Consider the following 20,686-nt stretch of genomic DNA (forward strand, 5'->3'; position numbering starts at 1 on the left):
CTCACCAACTTTGAGTTCAACCAGGACTTCATACAGTATGCACATTACTCATGACTTTTCTCTTTCTCATTCTGCATGTTATTTTATTTTAGATTATTGGCCAAACTATTTAATAATTTTAAATTGTTTTTAACTTTTATATTGTTGGTTTTTTATCTTGGCGGTACACCGCCCTAAGTCCTTTGGGAGAAGGGCGGTATAAAAATTTAATAAATAATAATAATAATAATAATAATAATAATAATAATAATAATAATAATAATATACACTGCTGAAAAAAATGTTTCTTGTTTCTTCTGTGAAAATGTTCCTTGTAATAACAGTGATAGCGCCTTTAAAGTGGGGCAAGGGAAAAACATGGACTATTAAGACTAAACTTAGAAAAAAATTAAGCTGGAATTTCATCTTCCTTTGAGCAGTAGGAAAGACAATTTTATGCTTTCAGTCAGTGAATTATTCACATGGCTTTGAACTCACAAATAATCCAAAATGTAATTGTTAAAGTGATAGGTAAATGGCACTCCCATATTATAACCAGATTATCGGGCTCACATATATTATCCAAAGAATGATCAACATGATCTCTTTCGTATAGAGAAAACACCAAATTGATTGTTTTTCCCAGTCTCTTTATAGAATCAAATTTTATAAAGATGATTCTGAACAGAATTAGATAGTTTTTTGGTTTTTTTAATAAAGGGAAATCCATGAACAAACTCTGTATATACAGGCTTTGGATTGGATTTCTAATACTTGATGCATTGCCTACCTTGACTTAAAGAAATTCAGGTTTTTACTTGGTCAAGGCCCAAGTGATACTGAAGTATGGCAGTTAACTGGACAAAATCTGGTTGGCTTCAGGCTTAATTTTTGATTCCTTGCTTCTTCATATGACGTGTTCATTTCTCTATAACCGAGTATATGAAATAAATGCCACAGACTCTTGTTCTCCTGAGAGTAAGGAGAATTACAACCTCTCACTTTATATCATTGGTACTTTTCCATGGTAAATTATGGAGACAGGATTAGTTGTCAACCAATTCACATCAGTAGAGTTTACATTCCAACAGATGGTATTTCAAGATGACACACTGACAGTTTGCAGACAAACAAATAATCAGACATTTATAATTGTTTGCTATGAATTTGCAACTCAGCTAAGAGGGATCTTTCACAGTAGCTGACTCACGATTCTATCTTTTCCATCTTTCTCCCTCAGCAGTTCTTCTATAGTGTCTCCCGCTGTCCTGTCTATTCCCGCCATGTCTGATGCTTGCTCAAAAAACCCCTTTAGATCACAAAGCTACAGTCACACCTGGCCTAAGCTACTAGCAGAAAGGCCATGATTGGTCTCAGTTGGCCCAGACAGGGGAACTGAAAACAGAACATGGTTTAACATTCCAGTTGCAAGAGACAACATTGACTTAGAAGAATGAAAACAGAATGGCAAATAACTTTCATTTCATTTTCAGATTCCTTCCAAAGCAGATTCTGTAAAGAGCAAACCATAAGCAGCACAGAGATTTCACTCCATACTCTGATTGTCCAAAAGTAGTTGTTCCGTGCACAGAACATCTCCTCCCATTACCTATTATACAGGTATGATATATAGAACAATAAACCAATGCAGCATTTGTTTGTGGCTTCATGCCTGCTCAGCAGTGTTGGGAGGCCCTAAACCATCTATAACATTGACAGATGGCATCTTCACAAGCCTATTTGTTAAAAAAAAAAAAAAAGTTAGCCCGACAAAATTGCTTCTCCTCAAAGCCTCTCTAGAAACTCAAAAAATTTCCAACTATGAAAATAACAAAGTTGAAATGTCACACTTAACTGCTAATCTTGGCTTAACTTCCCAATGACATAGCCCAGTGGTGGGTTGCTACCAGTTCGGGTGACCCAGTAGTAGCGGCAGTGGGAAGCTCTGCCCACCCCCACCCCCCCAGACGTCATCAAATACGTTCTGTGCATGAGCAGAAGTAGCGTGCATACGAGCGAAGCGAGCGCACATGTGCGAACCGGTAGCAAAGGTAAGTGAAACCCACCACTGAGATAGCTACACAATTAGGACAAATGCCTTTTCTAAATGACATCAATATTATGCGTCAACAGAAGTATCATTCAGTAGAATATAGCACTACTGCTGGTTTTAGGTACTTCTGCAAAGATTTAAAATATATTAAAATTATGATTATTGAGATTAATTAAACATATATTTCACCCACCTCTTACTATTATGAACTCTGCATTGATTAAGCACAGGCAAAACATAATTATTTTTAAAATCTGCATGCTGCCTATGTTCCAGTGACTGGCCAGTTCACAAGTAAAATCGCTAAGAGAAAAAAATAACAGACAAAAAGAATAGAACAACAATAGACAGGAACAAAACATAACAACATATACAATCTAAATATTCATTCTTAAAACGGGAAGAAAATTGAAATGTCTCAGTCATACACATGCCATTAATTTTAAATATAATGTTGCCTTTAGAAGAAGCCAACTTCTAGTGTGCTCATTCATGATTTTACTTCAATGCAAAGCTCAGTGAGACTTGTTAGAGGAAAAAACAAGAGCATACAGGGTAGTGAGGAAAATATCAAACACCATTATGTAAGGGCACATGAAGCCAAAAATAATTCACTTTCTAAAGGAAAGAGAAAGAACTAGAAATGTAAGAGGCGGAATTGGTCTAGTTGTTCAGTGGTGGGTTCCTGGTTCGGCCTGGTTCTCCCAAGCCAGTAGCGGTGACAATATGACATCACCGAACCAGTTCTTCCCGCCCGCCCCCCGCTCCCACGCCCCCCGTCCCCCCACCCCCCCACCCCCTGCGTTATTCTTACTTTTTATCTGGCCCCACCCCCAATCTATTGCTGCCTCCTGAGTCCCAGCTGATGGCTAGAGGGAAAAAAACTGTTTAAACTCTTGGCGCGGGGCTTCAAAGGGCCGCCCTACAGCTGATCAGTGTTAAAAGAAAACAAATGAATAGACCAGTGCCTGCAAAAATACATGAGTAGATCAGTGCCTGCAAAAATAAATGGGTAGACCAATGCCTGCAAAAAATAAATGGGTAGATCGGTACAGCTCTGCAAGCAGTTAAAAGCCTGGTAGACCAGTACCTCTGCTAAATCCTAAATAATTGTCACATGACCATCAAACCACGCCCACAAAATAAGCCACGCCCACAGAACTGGTAGTAAAATATTTTAGAACCCACTCCTGTAGTTGTTGTATAGTGCAGTGGCAAATACTTCATTCTATCTGTTAAAGTCTGATAGAAAAGATCTCATTAGCATGTTCTCTGTAATATTAGAGAGAACATATGGATAATAGTGTTGGTTAATCATGTGTCCTCATTTGCCCTGTTACACTGGCAAACAAAAAAGATTCTCAGCTAAAGCATGGGAACAGAAGAGACACCAGAGAATCCCTTCAGCTTGAATTACAAGTTGGCTTTGTGAAAAGGAAAGTGTTACAAAAAGAGTGATTCAAGAACAGGTAACTTTTTTCACTAAACCTTTCAGCTCTCTGAATGCAATTGAATTGCTAACTAGCATAAAGGGGCAATCTGAGAGGAATATTGGTTCACAGCTCAGATGGCCAGATACTCCTTTGACTGACAACTAACACAAAAGACTCTTTTACGACCCTTTGTTGCTCTTTCCAGGAACTGCCATGTAATCCCAGTATGAAGGTTATTTGATTATTGGCACCAATGTAATTAAAGAAGGAAGTAACTCAATCTGTTCTCTCTTGCAATTAAAAATCACTAAGAGTTAATTTCATGAACAGAAACATTTATGCTGTATTAATGATGTGCACATCCAAACTAGTAATTATACTCCAATTGTAATGCTTAATTTAAATGATTGGTTTTAATTCCTATATAATGGAATATCATTAAGGTAAAAAAAATAAACAAGCAAAAAGCCCACCTTCTTTGACAATCTATTTCTCAACATGTGAAGTAGAATTAGCATTACTCTCTCTAATTGCACTAATTCTGAAGATAGTTGTAGGTACATTTATTTAGTAGTAAGTCCTGCTATATCCTAGGGAGCTCATTTCCAAATAAAAGGGGATGGACTCAAACATGCCCTGCATGCTTTGTATTTCACAATGTTTCTTGCTGATCAAATGATTTTTATCATGCTTTAATGTAATATAATGTAATATTGAATGAATAGACCTTCACCCTTCTACTGTACTCCATCCAAATCTTTTGGAAGTGAGCTGTGGTGGTGCAATGGTTACAGTGCAGTACTGCAGGCTATTTCTGTTGATTACCGGCTGCCTGCAATTTGGCAGTTCAAATCTCACCAGGCTCAAGGTTGACTCAGCCTTCCATCTTTCCAAGGTGGGTAAATTGAGGACCAAGATTATTGGGGGCAATATGTTGACTCTGTAAACTGCTTAGAGAGTGCTGTAAAGCACTGTAAAGTGGTATATAAGTCTAAGTGCTATTACTATTGCTATTTGAGGTGCTATAGAAAGATAAGACTCTTGTCTTGCCATTAATGTGAGTCCATGGCTGACAATGTTGTATGTTACCGATGATTGGTCGAAGCTATTAAAACTTTTGCTTGATGCTATGTTTATAAACAAATATTGAGGCTTGTATAGCTCATGACAAACACATTTGATGAATAACACAATACATACAACACCTCTTAATAACCTCTACACATCAATGATTGTGGGAATATTAAAGGAATCTTTAATATTCAGTGGACAAATTATATAATGCATCCAATTACTTCAGTGGATCACAACTTTTAAAGACTTTCTGATATCACAGTCTGTATTTCTTTCTAAAAGGAAGCGGAGAAGCCAGTAAGTTAGTTTTCCTAAATCATCATTGACTCATTTGTCATTGAAATTTTCTGACAGTGAGAACAATCAACCAATGGAACACCTTGCCTTCAGAAATTAGGAGGCTTTCAAGAAGAGACTGGACTACCATCTGTTAGAAATGGTGTAGGGCAGGGGTGAAATCTACTTACCTTCCTTACCGGTCGGAAGTGCATGTGTCACATGTGCACGCAGATGCTCTGCACATGCGCAAAACCTTCTGCACATGGGCAGAGGGTAAAAAACACATTACTTAAAATAGGAAGTAACAACACCTGGGCAGGTGGGCGGAGCCTTGTACCACCATCACTACTGGTTCTCCAAACCACCGGCCACAATCGCTACTGGATCGCCTGATACGGTCTGAACCGGGAGCAGTTCACCCCTGGTGTAGGATCTCCTGCTTGGGTGGGGGGTTGGACTACAAGATCCGTACAAGGTCCCTTCCAACTCTGTTAATCTGTTAATCTGCTATCCCACCAGAATTGCTTAGATATATTCTATGAATCTCCAATTCTTGATTATATGGAATGACTCTAAAATATTGTCAGACTTATGAAATTCTTTTACCTTTTGTCTCACAGAAAATTGTCAGATTTAATTTTGGCACACTTTAGTACTGACTGCATTTGAAACAACTTAAATATTATTTGAGCTAATAGACAATTATGAAACAAATTATACAGAATTATATAATTGTACATAATTATACAATTTACCAAAAGAAAGCCATTTGACATATTAAACAAGAATTAATATTTTAAAAAACCTATTATTTTATGTATAGACATTGATGTATTGCTAATCGTTATTAGTTATTTTTATAATATGGTAATGCCTATTGATTTTTCTTGCTCCTCAAAGATCTAGATCAAATGTCCTAGCTTTTTGTTTTGTATTGAATAATAAAAGGCAACTTAAATATAATCATCTTTATAATTACTTGTTAACAAATGTTTAAGGAAGTCCAGCAATGTCTGAGTAAACATTGCTTATGCCAAAAGGAAATGGTATTAGAAAAGAATAACAGAGTTAGAAGGGACTTTGGAGGTCTTCTAGTCCACCCCACTGCTTAGGCAGGAAACCCTATACCTGTGATGGTGAATCTATGGCATGTGTGCCAATGGTGACACGCGGAGCCATATCTGTGGGCACACGAGCATTGCCCCAGATCAGCTCCAGCCTGCATGCATGCACTGGCCAGCTGATTTTTGGGCCTTTTGGGCCCACTAGAAGTCGGGAGTGGGGAAGGCCGTTTTTGCCCTCCCCAGGCTCCTAGAAAGCTCTGGAGCCTGGGGAGGGCAAAAAAATGGGCCTACTGGGCCCACCATGCCATCACCTGCCAAAAGCAGGGTCGCATGGGGGGGGATCGCATGTGCATGCATGGGGGGGCAGGGTGCATTGAATTATGGATTGGGTACGTGCACGCTCGACCCCCCCCATGCTCCCCATTGCTTTTGGCAAGCAATGGCAGAAAGGTTAGCCATCACTGCCCTATACCATATTATGCCTTAAATTTTATTTTCAGCTCGATAGGGGGCATAAATTCTTTGTTTCTCACATCACATCATATCCTCACATCACAGGGGATGTCTCCAAAACAGTAAATTGAAGTATGGGTAAAGTCAAGTGCCCCTATATATAATGGACAATAATATACTATTTGTGAAATCTTTTGGCTTGTTCCTTTTGTATATACTGTTACAGTTCAATAATTATCTGTCTGATCCCAATGTATTTGTTTTTCCATTTAGTTTATGTGAGATAGACATACCTCACATGCAGTTTTCAAAAATACAATACAAACAAGTTTTAAATTGATTTTGTTTTTGTTTTTTTCTGGTTAGATAATTTTTTGCATAAGAGTATAGCATCTTCCAGATTTCTTAAAGCATTGTTTCCCAGAATTATAATAATACAGATAAGTTGTTGCTCACTTCCAACAATGGCTAGATAATGCAGTGAAGATGTTATAAGTCATCAGCATGGAAATGACCTCCAATATGGAGGTCATATCTTAAATAAGACCACCGCACCAAACAACCAAACTTTTTGAATCTCGTGTATAATATTAATTTAGCAAAACAAATCTTGAAAGCCAAACAGGAGCAAAATGTAATCTCAGTTCACAGCAGACTCACATACTTGGAGAAGTCTAAATAGCCAATAATAGATCTTAAATAGTTCAAGTTTACTAGAGTTTAGGAGATACCAAGATATATTTCCAATGAGATTTCTATGGCGGGATAATAAATTTTATAAAGGAGTCTTAACAGACCAAAATATTTGAAGATCTTTTTCACCCAAGAGATTCCTTTTGAATGCCTAGAAAGTGGCTGAAAGGAGCATGACTTCCACTGGACCCACAATCCCCTCAGGAATATACACTAAAAATGCAGCAGCAATTTAGGAGGAAAAAGCTAAGTAAATAACTTGATAAACTATGTTTACAACATATCTTTTCAGATGTTCTAAACATGTCTCAGAATCGATGTTCCAAAGGCATGGAATGAGCGGATGAGTTGTCCTGCTGGTCTGTTTTGGTTCTTCTTGCATTCTGGGTGGATTGAAGCATAGAGCGGGATGTTGAAGCACTTGATCTAAAGCTAGGAAGTTAATGAAAATAGGGACAAGGGGGATGGAGCTACCACGTGTTGTGGCTCCATTACCTGTGTTATCGGCAGGAGAGGACTCCGAGAGTGAAGGAGAGGAGTTGGCAAGGCCTCCCTCTCCAGGACCCTCCACTCTGGCAATGCCTTCGGTGTCCACCAAAGGTCAAGAGATAGGCCCGGGGCCAAGCACGTCCACACAGCCACAGGTTGACAGTAATGAGGAAGATGAGTCTTGGCTGGATCCTCGGCAGAATCACAGAGATAAGCTCGTGCAACAGAAGAAGAGGCGTGCCAGGGATTAGGCTGAGTTATTGGACCATACCCCACAGGGTATAAAAGAGGGTGTGGTGGCCGGTTCAGCTCTGTGACAAGCAAAAAACGGATATCAGACAACCTTCTTTGTATTTACTGGACTTTGTTGATTATTATGTATTGGCTTTGTTCCCGGATGAAAGGAGAAACTCCCCCTTGTGAGTAAAGAATACCTGACAGCCAGCCACTGGGTTGCTGCCAATTCTGATAACAGATAAAACTGTTGTCGGCTGAGTTCTTTAGCTGTTGCCTGTCTGTGGGGGTGCGTGTGTGAGACGGGGACAGTACACCACGTGCAGCTACTTCATTTGGTAAAGACAGCCAGAGAAGCTTTCAAAACAGCCATAGAAAACGTGTACTTTAAAAATCTGTGTAGTTTGGTCCATGCTCTTCCATACCCCTCTTTCAAACACTTTGGAAAGTCCTGATTTCTAATTATGTTTCATTCTATTCACTGACCACTTCCACCCTAAACATTATATTGTACTAAGGCAGAAGACAACACTCCCTTTCTTATGTAAGAACTTCTATGGCAACAATTTTTAATGGGGCAAAGTAGATAGAAGAACTGTAGCAATTTATTCTCAGTGCTTTACAAAAAGCAGGAACTACTAGCTACATTTAAATGTCAGAATGACAAAATGTCATTTTGAATAGAACATTATTTTTGAGATGAAAACTCATTTGAGTTGTGGATTTGTAAAAACTGTAGGAAACTTATTTACAGACTGAACTTTCCTATAAAACTATTCTCAGGCACATAAAAAGGTATAATCTAACATACTCAAGAAAAATAATCGCTTGAACCTCTCCACCAGCTGTCTTACGTTCTTCTTTGTCCTTTGTTTGTCTTGTTAATATCATTTCCTTTCATGAAAAAAAAAAAAAAACTCACTGAGCTTTTGATTACTTAAATAAAACAGTAGACAGTCTCAAAATGTGACCTAGCCATTCTTTCTGTTTATGTATACTCTTCCCTTTGTTTAAACATTTTTTTCTTTGGACGTTCAGTACATCTTTTGGGTTTTATATTTTGATTATAGATAGTTTTTCATGGTTTGCTGCTGACTTCACATAAACTTGATATTGTCTGTTTGACTATTGTTTTACTAGTCCAACATCATTTTTTTTAAAAAAAAATAAAACTCTTTTTAAAAAATAAAAGAATTGGTTTACCAATTCTTTCTCCATAATGCTGCTAAGTTGCAGAGAATGTAATATAAAAAAGTACAAAGTTCAGCCCATACTATTTTTCCTACTTTGAGCATGATAATAATTTCACTGGTTTACTTTGGTCACATCGTCATCTAGCTCTGTATTTAAATCTACTGTAAGAAAATGTTCTAGAGTAATGACTCTGTGTGAAATTAAAATCCCACACGTTAACATGAATGATCTTATCTCATAGAATGTAGTCCTGTATATCACTGGCAAATTGCTAACCCTACATTGGAGGAAATTCTCACTTCTTAAAAGTTTATCCTTATCTGTGTAGTAAGAGTGAATCCTAAGTAAAGTGCCAGAAAATCAGAATTATTTCTCATGAATGAAGGCAAATATACATGTCCCAGGATAATGTTGTACGATCCAAGCTGGGTCAGTCACCGGAACCAGAAGTTTAGTCTTCTGAGTTTTCAGACTTGTGCCCATCCTCAAGGAACTTCTCTCTACCGGAATGTGAGCTTTAAGTCATATTTATGTGAGGCCTTTCTATTGGTTGATTAGTGTGTTGATGGCTGGCGATTGACTGTTTCTTCCTTGTGCTGCCAAGTCCTCACCCCTAATCAACCAATAGAAAGCAGCACATAAATATGATCCAAAACACACATTCCAGTAGAGAGAAGTTCCCTGAGTATGGGCTCCTGCACATGTCCAAAAGCTTGGAAGACTAAATCTCTGCTGCCAGTGACTGACCCAGATTGGATCTTCCAGAATTATTACACCTAGAGTACTGCATCCAGTTTTGGTCACCACACTATTAAAAAAATGTTGAGTCTCTAGAAAAAGTGCAGAGGAGAGCAACCAGGATTATTAGGGGACTGGAGACTAAAGGACCAGGGGAGACATGATAGCAGTGTTCCAATATTTAGGGGGCTGTCACAAGGAGGAGAGGGTCAAGCTGTTTTCCAAAGCACTTGAAGGCCAGACAAGGAATAATGGATGGAAACTGACCAAGGAGAGATTCAACCTAGAAATGAGGGAGGACTTTCTGACAGTGAGAACGATCAACCAATGGAATAGCTTGCCTTTAGAAGTTGTGGGAGCTTCATCACTTGAGATTTTCAAGAAAAGACTGGACTGCCATTTGTCAGAAATGGTATAGGGTCTCCTGCTTGAGCGGGGGGTTGGACTAGATGACCTATAAGGTCCCTTCCAACTCTGTTAATCTGTTAATTTCTTCTTGCATCTTGGGAAACTAAAAGAAATAACTAGATTTCTTTTTTAAATATCATAAAAATACTTTGCTGCCGAGAAATATCAAGCTATTTGCTTTCCCACATGGAAAGGGTTGTTGAGTTGATAGGCAAACCATCAGAAACAATTAGGTAAAGTGATTGGATAAATACCACTGGGAAGATCAGTCTTGAACAAATGAATGTAAATGAATTCACTGTCTTTTCCTTTTAGCAGAGTTTCCATATAAAAGACTTCAGGGGCATTTCTTTCATGACACCCAAGAATTGTTCTGGCCTCTTTAAAAATATATTACCAAGGAGGGTCTGATCTGTAATGTTATTTCAATAAAGGCTCTTGTGTGCATCTTCAGATCTCTTAAATGCAATAAAGATAAGCCAAATACATTTCAAAACACTTTTGCTATAATCTGAAGCACAAAGTAATTTTCCTCTCAAAGTAAACCTTTGATGGACCTGCAGTATTTTCACAAAGTGGTAATTTGGTTATAAATAAACAGCTTCTTCACATAAATTGAATTGTTTAGTTTACCTTAAATCATAACAAAAATTCAAGACTTTATGATTTCAGAAATTAATCATTAGAGGGGACTAAAGATTTCAGGCAAAAGAAAGAAAGAAAGAAAGAAAGAGAGAGAGAGAGAGAGAGAGAGAGAGAGAGAGAAAGGAAGGAAGGAAGGAAGAAAGAAAGAAAGAAAGAAAGAAAGAAAGAAAGAAAGAAAGAAAGAAAGAAAGAAAGAAAGAAAGTATTTTGTCTTTGGTCAACACTGGGAGAAAATGACACAAAGTGATTTGATAGTTGAAATACAGGAGTTATTTGAAGAAAGGGGACAGAAACTAGCATGTACAATGACAGCAATGTTCTGTATCCATGGATAAACTATGTCCAAATGATATTTTAAAAGAAATGTCATAGGTGAAAGAGAGTACTTTATGCTGAAACAAGCCTTATGCAGAAAACTAGAATATAAAGAAATTGTTGAAATACTGGAAAATGAAAAACCTTGGATTATGAGAAAGATGACAGTTAAAGTAGGAATACAAATGACAAATCAAGAGAATGACCTGGACAATGATTCCTTATTGGATCTACAAAAGAGGTTTGTTAAAGCCTTGAAGAAGACTTATAAGATAGGAAAAAGAAAATCTGAAGAGAAATCAAAGCCTATAACAACATCTGAATTAACTATTAAAATTCCTAGAAGCAAAAGGAGTGCAAAGTTGGCTTGTTTGACCAAAGTTAACATAAATCACGTTTTTATAAAATTCTGGAAACCCTTTGTGGCTTTTGCTGATACCAATGCTGAAATGTATTTATAGATTTGTGTGTGGATAAGATACGGGACAAAGAGGTACTTGCATGTAACCTTATAGGAGGCCAAGAATTCTAAGTTTGTTTCTAGTTGTGATGAAAATAAGGAATAAGTTCTTTAAATATTTTCCTTTGTTTTTCTTTTCCTGCACTTTCTGATCTCTCCTTTTCTTTCCTTCTTGAGTTAAGTTTGTATTGTCTGCTATTACTGTTTTTTTTTTTTTAATTTTTTTTTTTTAAAAAGGAAGCTCAGGGGAAGTAATTTTTTAAAAGCATTCTGCTGCATTTCAGAAGAGGAACCAAACCAAAATTTACATTCTTTTAGTACTTATGGTTAGGAAAATACTAAAAAGCAAATAAAAAGCATAGTGGTAAGTAAGGAATTTTTACTCTCGCTGTATCTGCATGTAATGCATTTTCATGTGTTAACTTTATATAGATATACATTCCATTTAAGTGTATGTATGTGCTTCACATACAAAAACATATATGTCCCAGAAGACATATAGCAATGGGCTATTTTCCTGGGAGACCAAGACTGGAGAGCCACAACAAAGGAAAGGAAGTAGTAGCCAGAAGCTGAGTAAATCCCTTTGATGTCCTTGCCCAAGTATTTCAGTTCAGACAGGACTGCCTTCAACTGTTTCAGAGGCAAGCCAGCATGAGCACACAAGAGGATCAATGTAAATGGTAAGTGTGGGGATGCCATTTAGTTATACTGCAAGTAATGAAAATGAATTGGTGTGCCATTTATGGAGCCAGCCCATGACGTTTTAGTTGACTTCTATAAGAATTCAAAGTATGGATCAATTGATGATTTGATGATTCCTTAACCAGGAATCCTTTTTCTTTCTTTCTTTCTTTCTTTTTTTTTTTTGGAACTGCAGATTCCACAAGAGCTATTCAGTACCATAGTTACTTAGTGCTATTTTTAGAGATTTTAACACATCTACTAAGCTGCACACAGTCCATTAGCTTAATATTATGGCACATCAGATCATTAACAACGGTAATTTATTTGAAATTCCACATGGGCAACAAAAGAAAAATCTAGGGAAAGATGCCACACAAGGCTGGTTGTTTAAATTAGCTTAGTGAATTCAACATCGTGTACGTTTGTATTACTGTATGTGATGATAGTATATTCCATCTAAACAGCTTTCGTTACTTTATTATAGTATTTTCACCTTAACCTTTAAAAAAAATATTGTAGATATAATAATTGATTTTGTTTTTAAAGAGATATTTTTTTGCAATTTATTTTTCCATTCCAACTGTGAGACATATGCATGCAGAAAGAATACATATATCTCAGTGGGCTTGGGAAACTGTGCATCTTGAACCTGAATCAGAAGCATGGACGTTTTTCATGAAACAGGATTACAGTAGTATTCTACCATATCTGTTGGATTATTTTATTAGCAACATTATATTTTGATGGGGAAAGCAAAGACAAGAGACTTAATTGTCTCTGCCCATCGATGTCAGTACTGATTATCCCAGATGCAAGTATATAGAGCCATAGACTGGGTTTAAGGAAGTTGATGACACCCCACTTTTCATACCTGAATACTGATTTGGAGGAACAAGTTCTTCCTTAAGATGCACTTCCTGCTGCTGGACTTTCCCAATCTGCCACTGAATAAGGACTTCGGTTTCTGATAGGCACGAACAAAATGGAGTTCTGGGAAGTTTCTGAAGCCAATCAGCTAGCCATCTCAGTCACTACTGTATTTAAGTTATTGTTGTGTTAGTTTTTGCCTTTTTTTATTATTTTTAAAAAATGAGGAATTAGGAATGCTTCCTTCCCTTAGCTTGCCATACTTGAATGCAAAGCAGCACTTAAAAGATATAGGAAGGAGCCACATTGGTCCTAGTGGCAAGGAAGTAGGCCTTGATCCTGATGGTCCTCCCAGAAAGTTGGGGGTGACCCCAAGCCTGGTGCAAGGTACCATGTCCTGAACTGGCTCTGGTAGGAGCAGGAGGCCCAAATGAGGCACTACATTATCTCAGGAGTTTAGGGTCTTTTATACCAAGCTAATTTCTCCCTGTGTGTAGGGCCACCCTCCAGATGCCCAGCTCCAAAGTCACTAGTAGCTTCAAAGATCCTTAAATAGATATGGTAGAATAATACTGTAATCCTGTTTCATGAAAAACTTCCCTTTAAGACCTTTATATTTAACACACCATGCATTCTTTTATATTTGGCTTCCCAGAGACTTTTGTATCAGTGTATAAAAACAGTTGTGGATCTTGGACTAGTTTCCACCAATTTTTTTTTTATTCGTTTGAGATGAATTATCTTGCACAAGGGAACTATATTGTGTGTGTGTTTTTTCCCCCATAAAGGAATAAGTGTAATCAAAATAGGACACATGAACTTAATATTTTATAAAACTTCTTTAATTCACTCTTATTTTACATGAATATTCATCAGCACCTTATCATTTACTCTTGATAAAAAAAATCAACAGGACACAGTAAATGTTTTTTTTTCCCCATTATGAAAATATGTCCAGGCTTATGAATGTGCATATGAAGAGCAAAGTAAAAAACATACCAAAGCTATCACCTAACTCTTGAATTGATTCAATCCATTTTGGCTTTGTCAGAACACAAAGCTACCATTTCCACAAATCTAGACTACCACTGGGAGAAAAGCTGGAGCTTCTTTGAAGCCTTGGACCAAAGCTGATTTCTTGGCTCAGCCGGGAAGTCACAAATGAGGATCAGAAGATTCCTTCAGCATTGCAGAAGGGAAGAATGCATTAGTGTGGTGGCCTAGAACTTGTGCCTCAACTGTAAACATTAAAATAAATGTTATTAACTTGCATTTTTATTTATTTTCGTATTTGCTCTGTGTGTCAAGCATTCATTATTAACCCACTTACTCCTTAAAAAAATTAACGAAACTCCCAAAGTTATATATATGTGCAGTTTCTATCTGATTTGTTATTACTATAAACTGAAAAAAACAAAAACAAAAAAACAACCCACCTCTATATAGTTTGAGAAAGAAGTTTTATGTTTGGTTTCTTTTTCTTGTTTACAATACATGAATTTCATTCATAAGCGTGTACACACACCGACCAAAAAAGTATATCAATGTTTTCTGGCTTATCCATAAAAGATCTTTTCATTCTCTCTCCTTCTACTTACACAATACATACAAAAAATAATCTACAAAAAATCATTTACACTTGATTTCAGCAACAATGTTTCTAAGAAAAAAAAAATGGTTCTGTCCAACCATCAAAAAGGAATGTCAGTAAACAATAAATACAATGTGCTTTCTTTCCTATATAAACATATTTACACTTGAGTCTTTGGCTTTATGTTTGAATTTCTTTATAAAGAACTTTGATCAGACTGTCATTGCACAGTAAAATAAGTCATTTTTTAAAAAAATGTTTGTGGGATGTGTGGCTGTACTCTCTTGATATATATTCTTGCAGCACATAAAACCTACAGATTATCAATCTGTACACAGTGTTTTTAAAAAATTTTAACAGTATGAAATTAAGAACAATTGTGAAATAAAACATTCAGTAGAATAGATACATGCAAGAGATGACAGGACTAATGTATCTGAGAGACAGCGGAATATGCAAACACTGGAAAGTTTTACTTTGAATAGCAGATGTGCTCTGCCTTGACTCTTAATTTATTTTTGTGGCACTATATTCAGTTTGTCTACAGGGACAGAACAACAGTCTCTCTCTCTCTCTCTCTCTCTCTCTCTCATATATATATGTGTATATATATATACTTTACACCATTTATTAAGAAAAATACTTTTGCATTTAAAAATTAAGTCTCCCCTTCACTAAAACGTTTCTTCACAGATTCAACAGCGGATGCCAAAACACAGTTTATTAAATTTCATATTATTTGGTTCACTTGATTGTATTTATCCTTTCATATTAAGATGATTCAAGGTACTCCAGTGCGACATCATAGCAGAAACGATATTGTTCCTAATAGAGCAAAAAACACAAGTTACATTGCATTTGTGAAAGAAAGAAAACGAAGGAATCATTACTGCTCCATAGACTTAATTGCATATTTTGTTCTTAACTCACCAAATTTTTATATTTGTTCATGATTTTTGTTAAAAAAATAATAATAATTGGAATTCCTTGCTATCAATGGCTTCATATCTCACTATGATACTCATTGCTAGTTATTTGTCTACCAAAGAATAGTTCTGCTCTTTCAAAATAATAATAAAAAAAATTATTAACATTCATTTATCAGCTGACAAACCTCAATTTTTAATACTATAGCTGGTATTACATCAAACTGAATGAGACATAAAACTAAGTCTAGCAAACCTAATGTAAGTCCACAAAATTATTTAAAGAAAAGGAAGTTGAATAAGTCAAATATATGGTTTATAATATGGTTATGAAAATGTGTATTTCCTAACAGATATTTTATTTATTTATTTATTTATTTTTATATGCCCCCCTTCTCCGGAGACTCAGGGCGGTTTACAATGCGTTAAGCAATAGCCTTCATACTTTTGTATATTTTATACAAAGCTTATGCCCCCACAAACCAGGTAAAAGATATATCTTTTACCAAGGCCCATGATCTGGAAGGAACAATATTCTGAGCGATGAAAAGAAATGTCAACTCTCTATCTGATTTAAAAAAAAAAAAAAAAGTTACCCACCCTTCCTCCAGGTGCAGAAAACCACCATCATAGAGCACTTAACAGGAAGTGCAAAAAAATAAATAAATCTAAAATAATTTACTGCTGTTTCACTCTAGCTCTCTGATTAACTTGGTGCATGGAGGTCAGGTGAGAATGTTTGGCTGGTTTCCTTGGCTGGTTTCTTCTCCCAGCTTAACAGCTTTTGGAGATGTGATCAAGCATTTTGCCCACATAAAGCATGACCTTGAAAATACCCCGCTTTGGCAGCTGCTCAGACTGTAACAGAATAGCATCATTGCTTTGTGCTTTTACATATAATCAAAGCTGTTAGAAATCATAGCAGGCTAGAAATACTAAAATAAACAACACTGATTATAAAGTATGTGTTTTGAAGTGCTTTTAAATTATAAGTGGGGAAGATACTAAGTACAGATCCGTGGAACTGCCCTCCTTCAGTCTAGCAGAACAAAACAAAACCAGTGCATAAATCTACTAGTGGGAATATTCTGCCAAGGAAAGGATGCAAAAAGGATTTATAAATAATTATGGTGGTGGTAGCCAAAGAGGAAAAAGGAGTTATTTTTCATAGAAGAGGTGTGTCATGTTATTCCACAAATTTATCCTAGACTATAACTCTTGCCATAATTGGCCAAGTATGGTAGGAGTTCAAGGGCCATAAGATCCCCACTCTTGCCCCAAACTTGACCCTAGTTATCCTTTCTTTTTGCCTTTTCATCCTCATGCCTATTGATTTTCCTTCCTGCTTCCCATTCTTTACTCTTTCTCACTTTATATCCTGTAATATTTTAGGAAAACAACTAGGCAAATATGCTACTTATGCCTTTTCTGATTGCAGGATGTCAGTTGTTTTAAAAAAATCCCACATCAGAAGCACTAGAGTTGATATGGGATTCTAATTTCTATTGCTTTTAGTTAGGTTTGCTTCCATAATTTGAGCGTTGGGCTGTGTAGATTGATTTATCTTACATTTGAATGATTGTTATGAAATTGAATTCAAAGAATTAAAAAATGGCCTTTAATAGTCACAGATTACATACAGATTCATAGGTTTCAAATTAGTACTGGCAATAAGCATCTTATTTTATTCTCTCTTTTTTTGTCAAGTTTTTAAATTTATATATAAGTGTTTTGAATACAGTGTAATGTCTGGGCATACCATTTTACAAAAAAGAAAGAGAAAAAAGAATAAAAAAGATAACACATATACTGATAACAACAACAACAACAACAATAAAAAACAAAGTAATTTCTAATCATATTTATAATTGTATTCACTTATTTATGTTCCTATTAAATATATTGACTTATATATAATTATAAACAATATTTATACTTTACTTAATTCTAACAATACTCTTTCTTCATCTAATTTCTACCTCTTCTCTCTAACCATTGATAAAACTTATTCCACGTTAAATAGTATTCTGTGTCTCCTTTATCTTTTATTTTCAATGTCAATCTATCCATCTCTGCACAGTACAATATCTTCCGGATTATATTTTCATCCAATGGGGTGTTCTCATTTTTCCAGTATTGTGCAAATACTATTCTCACTGTTGTCAATACATGTAAGATTAAATATATAGTCCCTTTGCCATAATTGTCTGGTATTATACCTCACAAAAATATTTCTGGTTTAAAATCTATGTGTTGCTTTATCATCTTCTCCAAGTATGTATGTATTTTTGTACAATATATATTTGCTTGTCCAACACATATGATAATAAGTAACTGGAGTCTGATTACATTTCTAATATTTGGCAGACATGTTGTTAAACATTTTTGCTAACCTAACCCGTGACAAATGCCACCTATAAAACATTTTGTAAATATTTTCTTTATATGCTGTAGCCATTGTCAGTTTATAGTTTCTATCCCAAAGTTTTTGCCATTTGTCTAATTCTATCATATAGCCAAAGTTTTTTCCCCATACCATTGTTGTTTCCTTTACTTGTTCATCTTCCATTTTAAAATTCAGTAAATAATTATATATTTTCCTTATCAATTTTTCATCTGTCCCTAATAATACCTTGTTGAGTATTGTTGGTTCTTTATAAAAACCCCATGTTTTTGCATCTTTCTCGTATCTCAATTGTATGTGCAGATGTAGCCACCAAGCTAAATCCATCCCTTGGTTTTGTAATTCCTGTCTTGTTTTAAGTTCCCCATTCCCATTTAAAATGTTTTTATAGGTTACAGTTTTTTCCAAATTAACATTTGGAACATCTTATTTTATTCTGATGCAATGCAGAAAAACCTTGATTTCTACATGTGTCTGCATCTTAAAAATTTACAATTCTAGATTTAATTATAAATTTGAGGATTTAATTAATTCTATATTGTTACCTATGAATATTACATGGATCTTTTTGTCTCTTTTTTGGTAATTAACCATTTTCTTATTTTTTGTAATATTTACTTTGACTAAATCACCATAATGTACCTAGCTTTTTATTCTGCTTTGCATAACCATCACCTCACTCGTTCACTCACTCTCATTTCCCTTATTAAATATAATTTTAAAAAGCAGTAATTTTAAAATTATTCAAATGATTCTTTGAATTGAATCATTTAAAGTTTTAATGCATTTTGGATGATGCCTCCTATAAGATTGGAAATTCTCTATGTACCTTATTTGGCAGAGATAGATAAATGGTGGGTCGCCTGGATAGCAAACTATTTTAATTCCACAGAACTCTCTGGAATTTTCTTGACAAAAATTAGCATTTCAGGCTGGTCCCTTGTTTAAACCATCTATGTTGTTAAAAAGAAACAGTTTGATGCCTTCTACCCCAAAGCTCATCCACTACTTTACAAGCTACATTATCTTCTCCAATCACTCCTCTTAGTTAGCATTGAGATGACAGCAATACAAAATTGCCTGAAACTCTGCCTCATGAGTCAAACTGGGACAGGAAGTTAAAGAGAAAGAAAGATGTTTCCAGTGTTTATTGTGAAACCACCATCTCTCAGATTTATCAAAGGCCTAGATCTTTCAATGGTGACTAAAGACTTTATCCTTCAGCATGCATTGGGTGCATGGGAATACGTCTACAGCTATAAATCAGTATTACTACATTCTAGATGTATTCTAATTATTTTGATATACAGTATGTTGGTAATTAATTGATCATAGTCTGTATTTCTTGGAGTCTTGGAAAAAATGATTTTATTTAGATGACTTATATGATTTTCATATAAGTTTATCTGATTATCAGCAGAACATAACTTACCGGCGTTTCTACCATGTTAGGCTTACTGTTCCGTAAAGTTTTTACTGCATGGAAAACATCAATGACGTTTTGCCTTTTAACCATTTCCACTACAATGCCTATGGCACAAAACATCCCGCTTCGTCCACCGCCGTTCCTGAATAGGAAAAGAACAATGGTTAATAAAAAATACTTCCTTTGTAAAGAAGGCTGAATCAGTTTGTAATTGAGCAATTCTTCCTGTTCTTGTTATTTGTTAGCATGTTCCCAAGACATTTAAATAGGTCCTATTTGTAGTTCTTAGCCTTATCCTTCATCAATCTCTGCTCATTCTGAGTTTTCGCTTTCGTGTCATTAGTTCTACACATATGGATCAGTGGTGGGTTTCAAATTTTTTTACTGTGGGTTCTGTGGGTGTGGCTTGGTGGGCATGGCATGGCTTGGTGGGTCTGGCAGGGGAAGGATACTGTAAAATCCCCATTTCCTCCCAATCAACTGGGACTTGGGAGGCAGAGAATAGATGGGGGTGGGGCCAGTCAGAATTTTTACTACCAGTTCTCCGAACTACTCAAAATTTCTGCTACCGGTTCTCCAGAACTGGTCAGAACCTGCTGAAACCCACCTCTGATATGGATTATTATTATGTGTTTTCCTTAGTGAACTGACCTTCTTTCCACTTCCATTATCTCCCTTTCCATTTTCAGATTTTCACTCAACTTTTTGGGGCAGCCACTCTGGCTTCTTCTGACATCTTCTTTTCCATTTTCCCCCCTCCCCCCCAATTATTTGTCATGATGCTTTAAGTCAGTGGTGAAATTCAATTTTTTTTACTACCAGTTCTGTGGGTGTGGTTTGGTGGGCATGGTGTGGTTTGGTGGGCGTGGCTTGGTGAGCATGGCAGGGGAAGGATACTGCAAAATCTCCATTCTCTCCCCACTCTGGGACCAGCCAGAGGTGGTATTTGGCAGTTCTCCGAACTACTCAAAATTTCCGCTACTGGTTCTCTGAATTACTCAAAATTTCCACTACTGTTTCTCCAGAATCTGTCAAAACCTGCTGGATTTCACCCCTGCTTTAAGTATCTTTTGTGAGGTTCACTTTGGGCTTCAGTTTCTCTCGTCATTAATTTTTAGTAATAATTGCTTTGAGATTCATTATATTGAAATCTTTATATCTATTTTATATGTATTTATATGTTAGGGTATAGGTATATACATATGTATATGTATATATCATTATATGCATGTTATGTATATGTATGTGTATATAGCATATCTATATTTATTTAT

At 36.0% G+C, this 20,686-nt stretch overlaps 1 protein-coding gene across 13 annotated transcripts in view; it reads right to left on the minus strand.

Moving 5' to 3' along the window:
• Positions 1 to 13,891: 13,891 nt before the first annotated feature.
• PTPRK (protein tyrosine phosphatase receptor type K) overlaps positions 13,892 to 20,686 on the minus strand; it is a 393,200-nt gene continuing 386,405 nt past the window's right edge. For all 13 annotated transcript variants that reach the window (XM_034418777.3, XM_087882792.1, XM_087882790.1 and 10 more), the window contains 2 exons: positions 19,419 to 19,554; positions 13,892 to 15,481 (listed from right to left, as the gene is read on the minus strand). In XM_034418777.3, coding sequence (XP_034274668.1) covers positions 15,428 to 15,481; positions 19,419 to 19,554 — 190 coding nt within the window. In that variant the 3' untranslated portion in view covers positions 13,892 to 15,427. The remainder of the gene's footprint in view (positions 15,482 to 19,418; positions 19,555 to 20,686) is intronic.

This window comes from Pantherophis guttatus, chromosome 1 (genome assembly GCF_059756535.1).
Source record: "Pantherophis guttatus breed Tessera chromosome 1, ASM5975653v1, whole genome shotgun sequence".
NCBI lineage: Eukaryota > Metazoa > Chordata > Lepidosauria > Squamata > Colubridae > Pantherophis > Pantherophis guttatus.